General features: G+C 36.6%; 1 protein-coding gene across 2 annotated transcripts in view; it reads right to left on the minus strand.

Annotated features, from left to right (window-relative positions):
- RAB2A (RAB2A, member RAS oncogene family) overlaps positions 1-17,578 on the minus strand; it is a 44,680-nt gene that overhangs the window by 11,525 nt on the left and 15,577 nt on the right. For both annotated transcript variants that reach the window (XM_074818614.1, XM_074818623.1), the window contains 3 exons: positions 9,319-9,401; positions 7,857-7,949; positions 4,131-4,242 (listed from right to left, as the gene is read on the minus strand). In XM_074818614.1, coding sequence (XP_074674715.1) covers positions 4,131-4,242; positions 7,857-7,949; positions 9,319-9,401 — 288 coding nt within the window. The remainder of the gene's footprint in view (positions 1-4,130; positions 4,243-7,856; positions 7,950-9,318; positions 9,402-17,578) is intronic.

Genomic DNA, 17,578 nt, shown 5'->3' on the forward strand with positions numbered 1-17,578 from the left:
CAAAACATGTTTGGCCAGGAAAAATGGATATTCTTCTTAATTCTACTTTGGACAGATACGTCAAATTTGGATCTAACTATTTTTCTTAAATGAATGCAAGAGTAGTTTAAGCCCTATTACTGGATACTGTGTAGCTTCTTTGTTGCCATTTTTCTGGGCAATCCCACTTACATTACTTCCTTCAATACCCTAGGCAGAAATACACTTCCATCACTACTTTGTTTTGTATAGCAACCACTAAGCTACACAACACAGGCACAAATGCAGCAGGCCAAGGCTTTATTAGGCAACTACATGATCTCAGTATGGTAAAATCCCTCTTTTGGGAAAGGAAAGAGGAAACAAGACACCAGTTGTTATCTGGGAATGTTCTAGCCTGTTATATCTATGCATTTCCATATGTACACATGCATGTGCCTTACAGTAATAGTGTCTTTCTCCAAAGGACCTTTTATGAGAAATATTTCCTATTGATGGGTAAGAAGGACAGGAGGCTGATAACTGAATTAAAATTAAACGTTAATTTTATCATTCAATAAGACTTTGTTAAATACAGAGTAGAGAGACCCAATATGTGCACATAATTCTTAAGTATTTCTGAAGCTGTACTCATGTAAACTTTTGTTTGCATAAGTCTTTGCTGCTAGCTAGTCAGAATCTACATCTACCATTTTGCTCTGGGGCTATATCCTTCTCTCAAGTAAAATCCCCTGCTCCTTCACACTGCTGATGCTGTATCTTATATAGACATGTTTGACTTTAAAGATTTCTACAGATATCCTGGCACTGTAATGGTTAACTACATAACCCATGCATGATGCACTATAGTCATCAGTGATTTATCAGCATGGATTAAAAATGCTGCTGAGTAATTAAGGGGATATTCCTTCTCCCCCAAACCCCATAGCTTTTATTCCCCTCATCCCCCAATAACCTCCATACAATTAGAGAGCACCCCTTTGACCCCAGCAGTTCTATCTAAAAAGCTTAGTACTTTTGGAAAAGATGAGCATACCAAGACTCAAATTAAATGCATGAGAAGTATTCAGACAATTTATCTGAAACCTAATAATAGAAGTGTCTGCTTCAATACTTTTGACACAAATGCATTTGAGAACATACAATATAATAATCCAGAGACTTGCAACATCCATCTTTTTAGATCCAGTGTATTTCCATCAATGTAAATTTTCAACAGTATTACTTTCTCAGCCCTTAGCTTCCCAAAGAAGCCAGTGAAAGTGTCCTCCATTGCCACCACACAAGACAACATTTGTAGACACAGGGCTGTGGATTTCTTCTGCTTAAAATTTACTCTAATTTTAGTTGAATTACCTAAAATGTTGTTCTTCCTGTTTAGTTTCTACATATTCAGTCACAAAACTACCATTTCTTTCCAGTCCTGAAGTCAAATTTGCTAGATTTGCCTCCATTTTGCATAATTCCTGTTCTTTCCTCAAATATTGCCCATTCCATATGATTTCTTTCCTCATTCCCTTCTATTTTTTCATACTGAATAGCCCAGAATCAGCATTAAAATGAAAATAGTCTTTTTTGTCCACAAAATTATCTCTTTCACCTACTGTGTGCCTGCTATTTCTCCTCACTTAATTTTACTGGCCCAAAGATTAAGATTTTGCTCCTTCAGCTGTAGCTATTCTAGATCACATCACCTGTTATAGTGTTGACTAAGAATACCATTTAAGGAGTGCATTTGATTGTCACTAAAAAGGATTATACCCTAAAGATTTTCCAACAGAATTAGAAAATTAGTACATGCGTGCAATCACTCACTCGTATCATCAGGAGGAGAGGATTCTATTTGAACTTTTCTGACAAATAAATTAGTGCTCATTTTCCTCCTGATGATCAGAGATGCATTAGGTACTGGACAACTCATTCGCTAGCATGTATTTTTTGACATGGAGAGAGGTGCTAATAGTAGAATCAGGTAGTAACAAACCACAGTGAAGTCAGTGAGAGCTGTTTGTTACTCTACTGTAACTTTAAAAAAAAATACTAAATATTTCAAAACTAGAAGGCTTTACCACTAAAAGAATACCTCATCTGTTGGCCACCATTTTACACTTAGGACAAATTTGGAAAATAGTATGGGCAGATTACATAGTATGAGCAGCTGAACTATGTCATGCTATTACAAAAAAAGGTAAGTGGGGACATATGAACTGAGTATGAGCCTGACATGTGAAGCCATCTTTCTGCTTTACATAGCACTAACATCTCAGCTGGAGCTCTTTATCCACCACTGTACTGTGTCTGGCTAGGACAGAGTTAGCTTTCTCTACAGCAGCCTGTATGGTGCTGTGTTTTGGATTTGTGACTAAAACAGTGATGATAACACACCAATGTTTTAGCTACCGCTGAGCAGTGCTTACAGAGTGTCAAGGTTTTCTGTTTCTTACTCCGCTCCCTGCAGTGATTAGGCTTAGGCTAGACAAAATCTGGTGGGGAGGCAGGGGACACACACACACATGTACACAGTCAGGACAGCTGACCAGAACTGGCTTAAGGGTAGTCTTTCCAAAGTATCTCTTGCTCAGAGGCTGGCTGGGAATCAATCTGTGGGAAGTTGTGAGTGGCTGCCATTCCATCATTCTTCCCCCCCCACCTCTTTCCTTCATTTATTGAACTCTATCTCAACCCCTGAGTTTTTCTCACTTTGGCTCTTCTGGTTCTTTCCCCCATCCTGCTGGACAGGGGGAGCGAGCAAGCAACTGGATGGTCACTTAATTGCCAGCTGAGGTCAACCCACCACAACAACCCTTCAAGAAAGGTGTGCAGTAAATCAAGGTGAGATATGTAAGAACTCACATATGTCCAGAAATATGAACTATAAGCAAAACTTCAAAAAACTTAAGTTCTTTAAAGTAGCAAAGACTGAGAAACTTATTCAAATACACAGCAGACTACAGCAACCAAGATAATGACCACTTCAGCAGTTCTGTAGAGGACAGAAATTGTGTGTGTGAATTGCAGCAAAGAATATTCCTGCTAGGTAGCAGAGGGGAAAGATGACAACACCACAAATACCACAGCAGTGCAACAGATTGCTCTGAAGAGCCTGTGAAATATTAGAGGTCTTTAGAACAGGTTAGGTTGACATCTGCCAAGGACACCAATAGCTTGGCTTGCTTCAGACTAGCAAATCTATTCTAGTCTTTTTAGATTTCAAGGCAGACAGACGTACCCCTTTCCCTGATCAAATATTTAAAAAAACAAACAAGCATATTAATTGCTAGAGTCTCAACAATATAATTAGTGCTATACAATCAGATACAATGTAGACATTGCCTTTCCCATAATATAAAGAGTAGTCAATAAAGAGCAGCCCTGCAGAGTAGGACTTGGGAATAGTAGTGGATGGAAAACTGACTATGATCCAGCCATGTGTGCTCACAGCCCAGGAAGCCAACCACATGCTGGGCTGCACCAAGGGTGGTCAGCAGGTTGAGGGAGGTGATTCTCCCCCTCTACTCCACTCTCATGAGAACCCACCTGCAGTACTGGATTCAGCTCTGGGGGCCCCAGCACAAGACAGACATGAACCTGCTTGAGCAGGTCCAGGAGGGCTGGAGATGATCAGGGGGGCTAGAGCACCATTCGTATGAGGACAGGCTGAGAGAGCTGGGGTTGTTCAGCCTGGAGAAGAGAAGGCTCTGGAGAGACCTTATAGTGGGCTTCCAGTACTTACAGGGGGCCCAAAGGAAAGATAGGGAGGGACTCTTGATCAGGGCATGTAGTGATAGGACAAGGGGTGATGACTTTAAACTGGAAGTGGGTAGATTTAGATTAGATATAAGGAAGAAATTCTTTACTGTGAAGGTGGTGAGACACTGGAACAGGTTGCCCAGAGAGGTTGTGGCTGCCCCCTCCCTGGAAGTGTTCAAGGCCAGGCTGGATGGGGCTTTGAGCAACCTGGTCTAGTAGAAGGTGTCCCTGCCCACAGCAGGAGAGTTGGAACTAGATGATCTTTAAGGTCCCTTCCAACCCAAACCATTCTATGATTCAAGTTAAGGAATCCAAAACCTGGAGGAATAGTATTTGTACAAATATCAAAGTGCAATTCAAAACAACTGTTTTACTAAAACACCAGCATTCAGCAAAGTTACCTCCTCTACATTGGAAGCAGTTTTGGCAGATGTCTCCATAAAGATAAGTCCATGCTCTCGTGCAAATGCTTCACCTTCCTCTTTCTTGACTTCTCGTCTAGATTCTAAATCACTAAGATGGAAAAAAAAGTTAGTTGCATGGTCTAACCTGTCCATGTATATATTATTCCTCAGAGACATGCTTAGAGGTCAAGAGCCCCCATTAGAACTTACGTACATATGAATATCTATTCAAGCCCTTAAAGTAGAATCATTGTAAGCTTTGCACTTACAGTATATGGAGCAGCCACAGACATCACACTTGCTTGAGCTATCAATCCTAGCTGACACAGATCTTAAAGACTTCATGAAATGGCTTTCAACAGGAGGCACATGCATTTATCTAGCTATTCCTTGAATGCTAACTATAGACCTTGTCATTTTAGATAAATATTCTTTTCTAGTATAATGTTATCTACTAATTCACACTGTAAAGCTGGACTGATAAGGGAATTTTATAAATTATTTCTTAATGATATGAACTTTATTTTTTTAATTATTTTTGATTATTTCTATTCAGTAACAAAACTTCATACAGTCAATTTCTATTCTGATAAAAAGACTTAAAAGCAAAAATAAGTTATTTTGAACTACATTAGCTGTTCTCTCCCAACAAGCTAGCATTTAGGTTTTGAAACTCCAGGCCTGGCCCTCTAAGAGCAGAAAAATTTGAAGTGACTATTTTACAGTTTCTTGTTTCTTGTTTTCCAAACAGTTGAAATTAAAGTTAAATATTACAGAAAAGAATAGGAAAAAACTCTCTTGGACTGGACAGCTAAAGACAAATCTGCTTCTCTAAGTCACGTAGACACTTAAGTATCTCACTCTTACTTTTTAGAGCTTCTTTAGGAAAAAGGCGTACACAGTTTGTCCTTCTTTGTAAGTGCGTTACCTCTTGAGCAATAATAATGCTACATTTACACATAAATAATAAAATCAACATATATATTTTAAAGTTTCATTTAACTTGTGCATGTAAAAATACCTTCAGATACACATTTTTAAACTAAACAGCGTGTGAACACAGAAGCTTAATTTGCAGCTAGAATAGCAGTAAAAAGTATCATACTGGGCTTCAGTGCTGCCATCCTTGTAATTATACATATATTAAAAATCAATGATACTCACTGTGGCATCTATTTTGCAGCAAAGCAGGTTTTTGTTATTTTTATAACTACATGCTAGCTCAGATGAGTTATATAGTCAAGACAATTCAGCACATCATTTAAACATGAAGCATTTGAAGATAAGGATACAAGAGGTGTCTTCTCAAAACAATTTTAAAGCTGATGTTCATTATATGTAAGCTTTCCCAGTATCTCAGCCTCAGGCTTAAGATATCTTAACAAGACGTTCACTCTCACGTCCCTGAAGTAGCTATCTGACATTGTATTTTTGAACTTGAGCAATGTCTTAATTTGCTGAAACCTTGATTCACTAGAGTGTTATCTCCATGATAGAACAGAAATAAACAACTCTTTTGACTTGAAACAGTGCAGCTACATTGAAAACTGCAGTGATAACCCAGTCAAAACTCACTACTGATATCTAAACATATTCTTATAGAGCTTTAACTGCTTCTACTAACCACAGTTGTCTTCCTCTCTCCATTCCAATAATTCGAAGCATTTGGTCTTACTAGATCAATATAGCTATGTTTTGTTCTGGAAAGAAGATTAAGTACAGTATTTGTCATGTTTTAACACTAGTATTTGTAATGTTTTTAAAAAAACAGCTATTGTATTTCAGATTAAATTATCAACATTCTTCAAATCCATCAATAAGTCAGTACTACAAATGTATATCAAGTGCACTTTTGGGACTCATAAGAACAAAATTTATTCCTTCAAAAACATTATGCTAGTATACACGTTCTTCCTTCCATCCATCTCTAGTAGTATGCCCTACCATAAGAGCTCCTGTAACACACTTTCAGGATAATGTAATATAATTGAAGTTTTCTTCCCATCCTGTTGTTTGAGGCTTCAAAATAGTCCCCTTTAAAAAGTTTCTTAACTTTTACTTCATGTGGCACCTTAATCTGTAACTTCAAATACATCATTTAAGTCTATTTCTTTGAATAAAACCTAGTTGTAACTGGGAAATACTAAGCTAGCTGCAAGTAGCATACTATAACATACAATCACATGGTATAGTCTGCATCAGCAGAATGCAAGACATACAAATTTAGTTTAATAGCTAAGAATAATCAGGAATAGTTACAGATGTCAACTAAGTATGCAAACTTATGTAATATTTATCTCAAGTAAACAGTAGGCTTTACTGTTTCTCTCAGTGCCATATTTTTACTCACATAAGCATAAAAACAGTTGGTCAGGGACATCACAGTCTTACCAAAGCTTCATTTAATAAAAGATTGTATTTTTATATTAATTTGTGAAGACTATGTTTATCACATTCCTCAATTAAAAAGAACATAGTTAAATCATTTTCCAGATCACATATAAAAACGTGGACAAGCTTCACAAGTTTAACATGTTTTTCAGGGGGAGGTAGAGGGTGAGGGGCAGAGGGAAGACAACAGAAGGAAGAAGGGGAAAGAAGAATAAAATAAGAAATGAACATGCCAGAGTAGCAAAACCAGACCCTCTTTACCACAAGGCTGTTTCTCAGTAGTAACTAAGAAATTATCTAGCTGCTCATTAAATTTTAAGGGACAAGCATACACACCATTATTTCAACTGGCATCTTTACCTTCAAGAATTGTGGAGGCACAGAGACAAGTTAGGGTCAACTAGGTAAAGGTCCATAACTAATGGGTTATTAAATTCTGAGATGATGCTTTTGATATTTGGAAAAATCCTACATTCCAGGGGGAAAAAAAAAAAATCTTAACATGATGCTACAGTTCACTGCATTAAGAGCTAGAAAAATTACAGATAAAAATGTATTCACTGATGTGTTTTTATAAAGACCTTCAATACAGACCAAAGTCTCAGCATCAATAGGGAACCATTTTAGAACTTTGGACAGTCCAGCTGATCAGAAGACCAAGTACATAATTGTTTACAAATTGGGTAACACACTTCCAACACTTTTAGTTGCATTTTCATCAGTGTCTAAGAGCAGTCTGAATTTAGCAGGAAATGGTGAAAAACCATTCTCTGCCCCCAACCCCAGCTAAGATATACAGAATATGAAACAGGCTTAGAATTCAGAAACATCTCATAATCTCTGAGGTACAAAATTTTTTCTCAAATGTAAAAAGTGCAAAGTGAATCCTGTAGTACAGACTTCTTTTTTTTAAATGACATTTTCTCTGTTGTGATTCATAACCAAAAACCAAAGCACTTTAGAACACCTAAAATTAGGAGCCATATTCTCTTTGAGAGAGATCTAGGTGCTTCTAAATGGTGACTCCAGATGTAAAAAAGAAGGTAACAAGAAAAATAATTTGTATAATCCATGACTTCATGAATTCACAGTCAATCCTTTTAAAACAAAATTTCTAAAATAGGTACTCAGAACATAAGGTAGTTGATGCACATGTGCTGCACATTGTACTAGTCTAATCAGAAAAGGAAAGGTTTTAGATTCACTATAGAACTACATCCAGTGACTGGAAGTAATTTAAAGTTAAAATACTCCCTACAAATAAGAAAACACAAAAGCTGAAATACAGATAAGTCATAAATCTTTACCACTTACAAAATCATAACTAGTTACCTTTTATTTCCAATAAGCATTATAACCATGTTGGAATTGGAATGCTGACGAGCATCTTCTAACCAAGTTGTCAAGTGGTTGAAAGTGTCCCTCCTAAGTATGGAAGAGAATAAAAATTAAAAGCAGTATTTCAAGAAATCTCTTTCCCTTCTGTTAGTCATCGTCTCTACTTGAATAACCAACTCATTTATTAGTACACATGCTCCAGGGATAAAAGCTAGTAATCCCTTTGTGAGAGGGAGAATAGGCGAACAAAAATTTAGTAAACAAGGAGCATTAATGAACTCTGCCTAAAAAGTAATTGAAAACATGTTTGCTACAAAGAGTAAAGAGGATTCTTATAGCTGCAAGAATCTGTAATTTTATATACATATAAATTCTGCTGAATGGAATTTTAGAAGTCCATAACAGCCTCAATCAATTCAAATAATAGTACAAATAATCACATACTCATATAGTAATTTTTGTTCTACTGAAGGCAGAAAATGGTTGACAAATTTCTGTGGGTTTATAAATAGATTTTGCTACTAAATTCAGTTTAAGAAAGATACACAAATATGGCATGTTACAGATTTTACAGAATGTGCACACTAAATATTAAATCACGTACTTGTAAAGCGTGTTTAAGATTTTACAAGAGAAAAAACATCTATTTATGAATCAAAGATTCATTTGCTGGAAATCTAATGGAAAGAATACGTTGCATCCTAATATTTAAAAATAAACGTGAACAAAAGGAAAAACGTCTAGGAAATCTCTAGTAAAAGTTGTTGCTTAATTCAGCAACAAGACCCAAGATCCACACAGAGAGCCACAGACCCTAATAGGGTTTCAGAGCCTGAACATTTTTATAAACCAGCCACAGTACCCACAGTTTTGCAGATAAGTTGTATAGAGACTTTATTCAATACAGCAGGAAAACCTCAGTCACTTCTGAACGACTGCTACAAAAATCATGCCAAGACCTCTATTTTCCCAACCTCATAAACACAGCAATGGTAGAAGTTTCCTGGTATTTTTATGTAACCAGGCTTTGATGTTTTACAATTTCACTCCTTTGCAGAATGGCACTTCAGTAAAAAATCAGCTATAATTAAAGAAAAATTATGGCTCATAGTAATAAAAACACTAGAAAGGAATTAATGAAATATTTTAAAGTCTTTCTCAATAAAGGTAATCCAGAGGTTCATGGGCAAATAGTTTATACTTTCTGTTTTGTTTCATTCTTCCTGAGACTTTATGTATACTTTTTCTCAACCACTATACAGAGAAAATTGGAAGTACATAGGTTACATAGGCTGTATCTTGGTTTTGATTTAAGGAAAGTTGGCAAAATGCCAGATTACAAATATCGATACAAAAAGCCAAGCTAAATTAGGCATTTTAACACTGCTATATACCATAGGACAATTCTACAAAGACAGATAATTTTAATCCAGTTATACCTCCACAGTATTCTCACCTTGTTATGTCATACACTAGTAAAGCCCCTGCTGCCCCTCTGTAGTATGACCTTGTAATGGAACGGAAGGACTCCTGCCCTGCCTGTGGAAGACAAAATTTCATTATTTCATATCACATTTATTTTTTGGTGCTGAAAACCACAAACTTCGAATCACAGAATTCTACTTTGGAGAGGACAGGGACAAGAAGGAGTATGGAGAAGAAATCAGAGAGGGGACAATTGGAGACAGTCTCTAACACTAGCAAGAGAAGGCACATAAGGAGAAGACAGCAACTACTGCATAGTGCTGTTTAAAAAAAAAAAATTGGAACAAGACCTCTAAACCTTTTTTGGCAATCCCTGACAACCCAATTTACTGAATGGCTTCACAATACATGAATCATTATTAGAGCACAGAATGGACTCCTAGCAACTAAGCTCTGAAGACAAATTTGAAAGGAAGCAAATAACCCAGAGCTTCACATTTGAATTCAATAACCCGCTCCCTGGGGCAGCTGTTGACACTAGAATAAATAAAGCCCATTGTAAATAAATGATGAATGACATCTTTACGCCCACCATCTGCTGGTGTAAAGGTTGTTGGAAGGCCAAGGATGCAGATTTTATCCGTTATATCATAAACTGCAGCCAGCTTTCAACAGTCTTCAGATGGAATTCTTTCAGTAATCATTTTATTATGAAAAAACAGAAAATGGTTCTGAATTCAATTTTACACAATTCCACTCCACAGTTAATCAATTTCCTCTGTACTTGATAAATAATGCTTGTCAAAACAGCTACAGGATGCAAGAGTCATCTTCATATGCACTGGTGAAAAACTTCAGAGATCCTACATAAATTTGATAGTTCTCACAGAAAAGTAAAAACCTCAGCACTTATAAGAACATGCTCAAAAGAACACAGTCCTGAAAAATACATATTCATAGTTGCAGACCTTGAGCTCCCCATGCTCATGGTTTTTGGAGGTGCTATCTAGCACCTGACAATTCTTAGAAGAAACATTTACTTCTAGTATTTAGTAATAACAGAGGCTTTAGCATAATTCAAAGATAACACAGAACACAATTAAGAAATACTAATATTAATGCTGAAAAAACCCTATATGCAATAAGACAGTTATCTGCAGAACTATAGGAAATTACCCTGATTTAAAACCATGAAAAGCAAGAATGAAATATTTATCAAATACAAACTACCCTTTAGTGTACAGTGTAAAAGAAAAAATTAGTATACAGAGAACTTTCTCTTCTCACAGTTACTGTACTTTTCTTAGTAAGGTCTTTTTGAATTCAAGAACTTGATCTAAGATTCTGTCATTGCACAAGAACAGTGGCACAAGTTTCAACATGTTTAGCCTTCAGAAAGCATTATTATCTTCCAAAGTAATCAGTTACTTCAGTTTAAGAAAACACTTTCTCTTCGCCATTCCAGTGGAAAAAGTTACAAAAGACAGACGATATGTTGAATAGTTTCAACACAATTAGAATACACTAGCATATGCACTTGGCCGAGAATCCAAGTGCATCTTTATGTAAACTAAGGTAACAGAACACAGACAATCTGCACCAATGAATAGTGAAAAAAAAAAAATCAAATTTTTAGTGCAATACTTGGTTCCTTACTCAGAAGCTGCACTAAGCTCTATGACTTCTTCTTGGTGCAGTGACTAACTCAAGCACATGGTAGATGCATAAAACATTTCCCTCCTAACTAGACAACAGACAAGTTATTGTTACCAGTGTATTCCATGTATTGCCTAAGATAATACATGAAGTGGACTTAGTCTAGCACATTAAGATTGTCTGTTTCACCTTCATAAATTCCACCCTGACACCTGAAATTGTTCATCTCTCTGAGTAAATTAATCATGGTCAACCCAAGAAAGTTAATTGACCAATTAATCATGGTCAACCCAACCAAGTAAGAACTGTGAGTTCTTACAAGAATCACTTAAAAGTTCAGTATCTAAATCCTGAAAATACTGTAACATTTTTAATTGTTTCACTTGCTCATGATGAAATTTAAATATCATTGCTTCCTGAAGGAAATACTGGAGAGAGGGAGGAAAATGTTACCCCTTCTTCACCAAAGAAGATACAATCTTCTATATAGCAGTTAATGAATTTGTCTATTAGTATATATAAGCACAACACAAACTGAATTCCCTTTCGTTCTAAACAGAAGAAAACTGGGTTTCTGTAAAGAAACTCCATGATATCTATGTTTATATTTTATATTATCCATAAAATAAAAATAAACACCTTATATCTATATAATGTACTGTCTATTTTAACAGTATCATTCTGAATGAGAGATCTAGAAGGTCAATACAGCATGGTTAGGCATGTAGAACATACTACACAGCTTTTTCTAGTATCATTATTACTTCAAGCATCTTTCATCTGACTATTTGATCTCTGCCTCCGCCCTCTTTTTTTTACCTGAGGGACAACCTATTTCAAAGACGACAAAAAGCGTAGGCTATTAGCCAAAATAGACTTTAAAAAAAAAAAAACCCCACAAGTGTGTTACAACTGTACTTTTATCAGTCTTGCAAAGTAGGACCAACACAAGTTTAGCTACTTGCTACAAGGAGCAACAGACATAAGTAGCAATATGGAAGCTTAGTATAAATTAAAACCAGCTTTGATACCAGAGATTCCATCTTAGATACCATCTTTAGTCTCTTTAGATTCCATCTTTGATACCATAATTCCATCTTTGGTGGAATTAACATTGTTCTTACCATCTCTTCCACATTCCCCCAAAATGCAGCACTTTTTTCCTCTTCCATAGTAAAAAGCTTTTTTGATAAACTCACGGAATGGTTGAGGTGGGAAGGGACCTCTGGAAGTCACCTGTTACAACACCCCTGGCTCAAGCAGGACCACTCAGAGCAGGTTGCCCAGGTCCATGCTGAAATGGCTTTTGAGGATCTCCCAGGACGGAGCCTCCACAACCTCTCTGGGCAACCTATGCCATCGCTCAGTGTGGGGGGAACAGTGGCAGTAGCCACTAAATGAATGTTAAACAGGGTATTTCCCACAGCTGTATTACATCTAGTACAGGCAACACAAGCCTTTGCTCTGAGGCAATCCCTGGTTATAACCACTTTCAGAATTACACTGCAGTGGAAGGGGAAAGATGAAAGATCTTTTTGGTAACAGATAGACCATGACAGCTATTTCACATATAGAAACTCTAGCTCAGACAAGGTTGCCTACATGTCCAAATAAATGCATACTGAACAGGCCTGAACATGCATCCTCTCAGAGAAAAAGGTGCTAGCTCTGATGCAAGTAGTTCACTAATCATGAAAAAATGTGGGCCTCTGATAAACAAGTGATGTTTTAAGTGCTAGGAACATTCTCTTTGGCCTGTTTTCTGGACTGTAAGCTTTTACAATTCATATCATATTGGTTAACAAAAACAAACTTTTTGATAGGAGAGACTTATATAATCATAGTTCTGGGAGTTATAAGTCTTCAAAATAGTACAAAAATCTTCATCCCTGCTTGAACTGTACAACTGCATGGACATACATCCCATGTGCTTCTCTAAATATAACTCGGTATAGAGCCCAAAATACAGTTTCAAAATAATGATGTAAGCAGAACATGAAGCATTATCAATCAACTTAGGTCACCGAGATACACAGAGATTTAGGGCTGGCACTAAAGTTTTCAGGAACATTTAAGCTATATAACTGTGTTAACTACTGACACAGTATCTATGGCACATTTGAGAAAAGACTCCAAGTGTTACTATTCCTATAGGAAATCTCTGTGTCATTTCCAAGTGTGTGGTGTAGTCACGTAGGTGTCAGTTGCAAAATATACAGGCAAGTCTTTGCTATCAAAAAGGGTTCCTTGAAAGTTCCTTAACTGTGTATTTGTGAACCTATAAACTAAAGGGAAAAAAAATAATAAGAGCCATTATGCAGTACAAGAAAGTAGTTACATAATGAAATAGGATCCACAACAGTGCATCTCTCTAGAAAACAGTCCATGCATTTTACTGAACTCTCTATTCTCAATGCTGAAGAATTTAGAAAGTTTCTTCAAGGACAAAGTTATATGATTACATCCCAGCAGGCCTTCAACATCCAAGCTGACCAATCATTTTTATTAGGAGGAAACTTTATAGTATACATCTACATGAAAAATGAGAAACTCCAATGCACCATAGCTAGTAGCTCTTGACTCCTTCACTTTTACAAGGTGCATACACGTGCAGTATGCTTAAACCTGGTGACAGAACACCTCATTCACACTGGGAATTATTACTCATTTAAACTTATTTACACTTTCATAAGCTGTATAGAAAACTAAAAAGACATCTAAGAAACAGCTACCTCACACAAGTGTCACACTACCTATGACAATTGGGAACTACTTCACAAAGCCGATCCCTGAAACAAAATGTTCCAGAAAGAGAAGAGCAATACATACCTTGGAACATAGTTTTGAAAGTTATAAATAAATTAACAGCCTTTTAGTCACATAGCAACTTGTTTATACAAATACATTAATCTTTGTTGCAATCACGTCTCTACTCCAGAATAAAAAGAATTTTAAGGTGATTTACTAGCATGTAGTACAAATAATAGGCACAAAAGGAGTATAAAAATAAAAAACACTGCTGCTTTCCAGCAAAGACATTCCCGACCAAGAACTGAAGATGAAGAGGAATCCACAACAATTTAAGGAAGTGTCAGAATTTATGTGAAGGATTCAGCCAAGTTACATGTGGCTTCAGAATAACCCTATCAGCATCCTAATAAGAACTGAAATTTCAAGAGGACTAAAGATCCCCAAGGGTGAAACTGTACATATGTCTAAATACAGATCATATGCCTTTTCTACTGATGTTGTTGAATGCATGCCATTTAGACATCCAGAGCAATTCCCAACACATCACAGAAACAGAAAGCTTTAGCCTTCCATTATTAGAAGCACCCTTATGATTGATTTCAGGTTATAAAACCTAAAGGTTTCAAATATATTTAAGTAGCTACCCTCATTAAAATGAGAGTTCCACTAAGGAAGTGATTTGCCCTTCTTCCACCTAAGGCCTTATCTGAAGCAAGAACTTTCTCTATTACGGTAGAAAGACACATATAAACTGACAAGAAATCTATAATCAGTCAGAAAATAAAATACCAATAATACACTATTTCAATAACCAAATACATTTAAGCACATGGCAGATAAAGGTTTGTGAGCACTAAGCTAGATGGTGTATCAAGTTTCCTTAGCTTCCTAAAGTGCCATCACGGATGTGAACAATAACTTAGCTACTGGCACTGAGGTTCTTGATGATGGTCCTATTACACAAACTGCAATAGGAATAACTATTAAATGGACAAATTTCCCCTCATCCATGAATCCAGGAAGAAGTTAATGCTCCCAACATAGCAGCAAAAACACTCTGTGAACTGATATCAAACTAGTTTCAGGAACCAAAAGAGATCCCCTCCAAGTTCTTGATGCTACTTAACAGCAGTAAAACAGGGCCATGAGCACTGAGTCATCATAAATGAGCTGTAAGATGGAGCCACATTCTTGCAGGTGCAATGGTAAAAGAGTCAAATTAATAAAAATACAGTAGGAGAATTCACCAACTGCCCATGAACATAAAAATACGCTCTGACTACCAAAGCAAGTAGAAAACATCATGAAGTAGACAATTAGTAAAGAACTCTCGGGGGGTGAGCGCTACATCCTAGCAATTATCAGTGTCACCAAGATGAAATGAATTTTCATTTAGTGAATTAAGGGAACTTTATTTGGTTCTACTAGATCCAAAGCATTTGCAAATACATGAAAAATAACTGAATTTCCAAGAAGGATTAATGTATTCTGAATATCTGAAAGTGGACAGACAAGTCACACCATGGTTTTAGGGAAGAAAGAGACATGCCTTCAGTGATGATGCCTTCCACCTTGCACAAATGTGCATTTTTGTGCAAGCTTTCAACTACTGGAAAACACTAACAATTTAATTAGAAAGCTCACTTCTATGGAAACCAAGAAATTACTTGAAATTAGCTTATAAAAAAGAAAATATTATTTCAGATATTTAGTTTTATTCTGGGCAAGACCAGTCTTAGTCTAAGCAAGACTGAAGTGTTATAGAAACATAATAATGAATACAATTAAACTTTTTAATCACAGATTTCCAAGAAAGAGATATTAAAAATTACTGTATTTAAATACACAGGAAAAATTCTTATTCATATCAATTTAGAGAACATAAGCAGTATCAGTGTCACCACTGATCTCTCTCACCACAGCATTTGAGAGAACTTAAATTCCCTCTTTCAACTACTGCTTATTTTTACTCATCAACAATGACTTGTTAGTAACAGTCAATACAATACAGAACATCCCCCTCAACAACAAAATGAAGGCTACTGACTCAGCCTGGTAACAAGCCCAGTATCTCTCTGCAACAATGCAGTTTTTCTGAGGAGAAGCAATTTTAGTATTTCTCAGTGTTACACGGTCACAAGACAAACAACCTCATCTACACAGCTTGTTTAAACTCACAAAGCTTAATAGCTCCCAGAAGGGTCATTTTGATCCTTACCAGCTTCTGTAGACCACTTCTAGTTCCCTAAAAGTTATTTTTGCAACTGACATTACCTCGAACACCACACTTCTACAAAACAGTAGCTTAACTTCTCATTGCAGGCAATTACCAACTAACCAGTTTTGACAAAAACATATCTCAGTCTATCCAACTACTGAAAGCTGTTACTAAGATTAAAAGACACAGGAAAGGAAATAATCTAGAGACTAAAGATAGACAAGACAAATGAACAATTTGGTCCAATACCTGCACTCCCCTTGACCGACCTAAATGCATCAGAAAGGAAAAGTGAAACCCAAGGACTCGCAGACCTAAAACCTGGGCATGCCACAGCACACAGCAGCAAGCTTGCAGAGCCCAGCAGTGGGGAGATCAGGAGCAGCCTGCAGCTGGGAGAGAACAACAGGACACACTATTTGCTTCTGTAGACACGATCAGCAGTAGAGCTGAGACTGAAACACCTAACACTAAATATTGAAGGGCCACACTGAATATCTTTCATGGAATGTGGTTTTTGCGTGGTGTTGGTTTGTGGGGAAAGAGTGATGGTAGTGGTGTTGGGTGTTTTTGCATCAGATTAGTTTTACTAGACTACCAGCTCACAGGACCAAATACTGGACTACAATTTCTAACGGACACACATGCATTCCGTGAGCATATCTTCCATTTCAGCCTTATCCAAAAAGAATTCAGTTCGTGTACTCCCACCTGAAAACTAGACTGCAGCAAGCAGAGCTAACTTCTGTAACACACTCCTGATCCAAATTAAGATGTCAATGAAAAAGTCAAATATTCTGAAGTTATGATACAAGAAGAGCATAGAAATGGATCTCATGTAGACATGCAACAGTGTTAGCTTCAGCTGACCCTGTAAGTTATGACATACCCCTACAGTGAGGTATGCTGCAGCTTCCATATATTCCCATTATTAAGACATAACTTTCCTTGGAGCTGCAGCTGAAGACAACACAAACTGAGCACCATTGCATAGAAATATCTGGACAGAAAAATCTGAATTAAAGTGTTTGGTTCTCTTAAGAAAACAAGTCCTTATTCATTGTTAAGCAGTCAAAACAGATTTTATCCAGTTCTCCACTTCTTACATCTCTGCTCAAGATACCTCCTGTTCAGTGATGGGTTAGATGCAGGTATGTAAGCCTAGCACTAAATCAGAGAAGTGCTGGTGCTGTGACTCAGTAAGCACCAACTGAAAACATAATTACTGCACTGTTTCTTTAGCCATAGGTGTGAAATGAACTTCCTGTTATCAAACAGAAACTGTTACAGCTTAATAAATAGGGAGATAGCAAAAACTGCTAACTGTTACTGGTGCTAACAGAAGAAATTCAGGAAATGCTCAACACAGATACACAATACAGACATATTAACCTTGGTCATTATGGACATCTTTACATACCTTAACACCCATAAATAAAATATCTCTCTACCTCATCATATTTCTTATTTTGCTATTCCTTCAACACCTTTGCACCCCAGATGAGAACCAAGACAGTGAACTTTAGATATGCTGACAAATCAAGATTAGATTAAATTAGAATTGAAACACCCTGTGTTTTAAAAATCAGATTCTATACAGTTAAAATTTTAACTATGGCCAATATACTGTCATTCATTGCTTACAACTTATAAATTATTAACTACA

Source organism: Strix aluco, chromosome 1 (assembly GCF_031877795.1).
Source record: "Strix aluco isolate bStrAlu1 chromosome 1, bStrAlu1.hap1, whole genome shotgun sequence".
Lineage (NCBI taxonomy): Eukaryota > Metazoa > Chordata > Aves > Strigiformes > Strigidae > Strix > Strix aluco.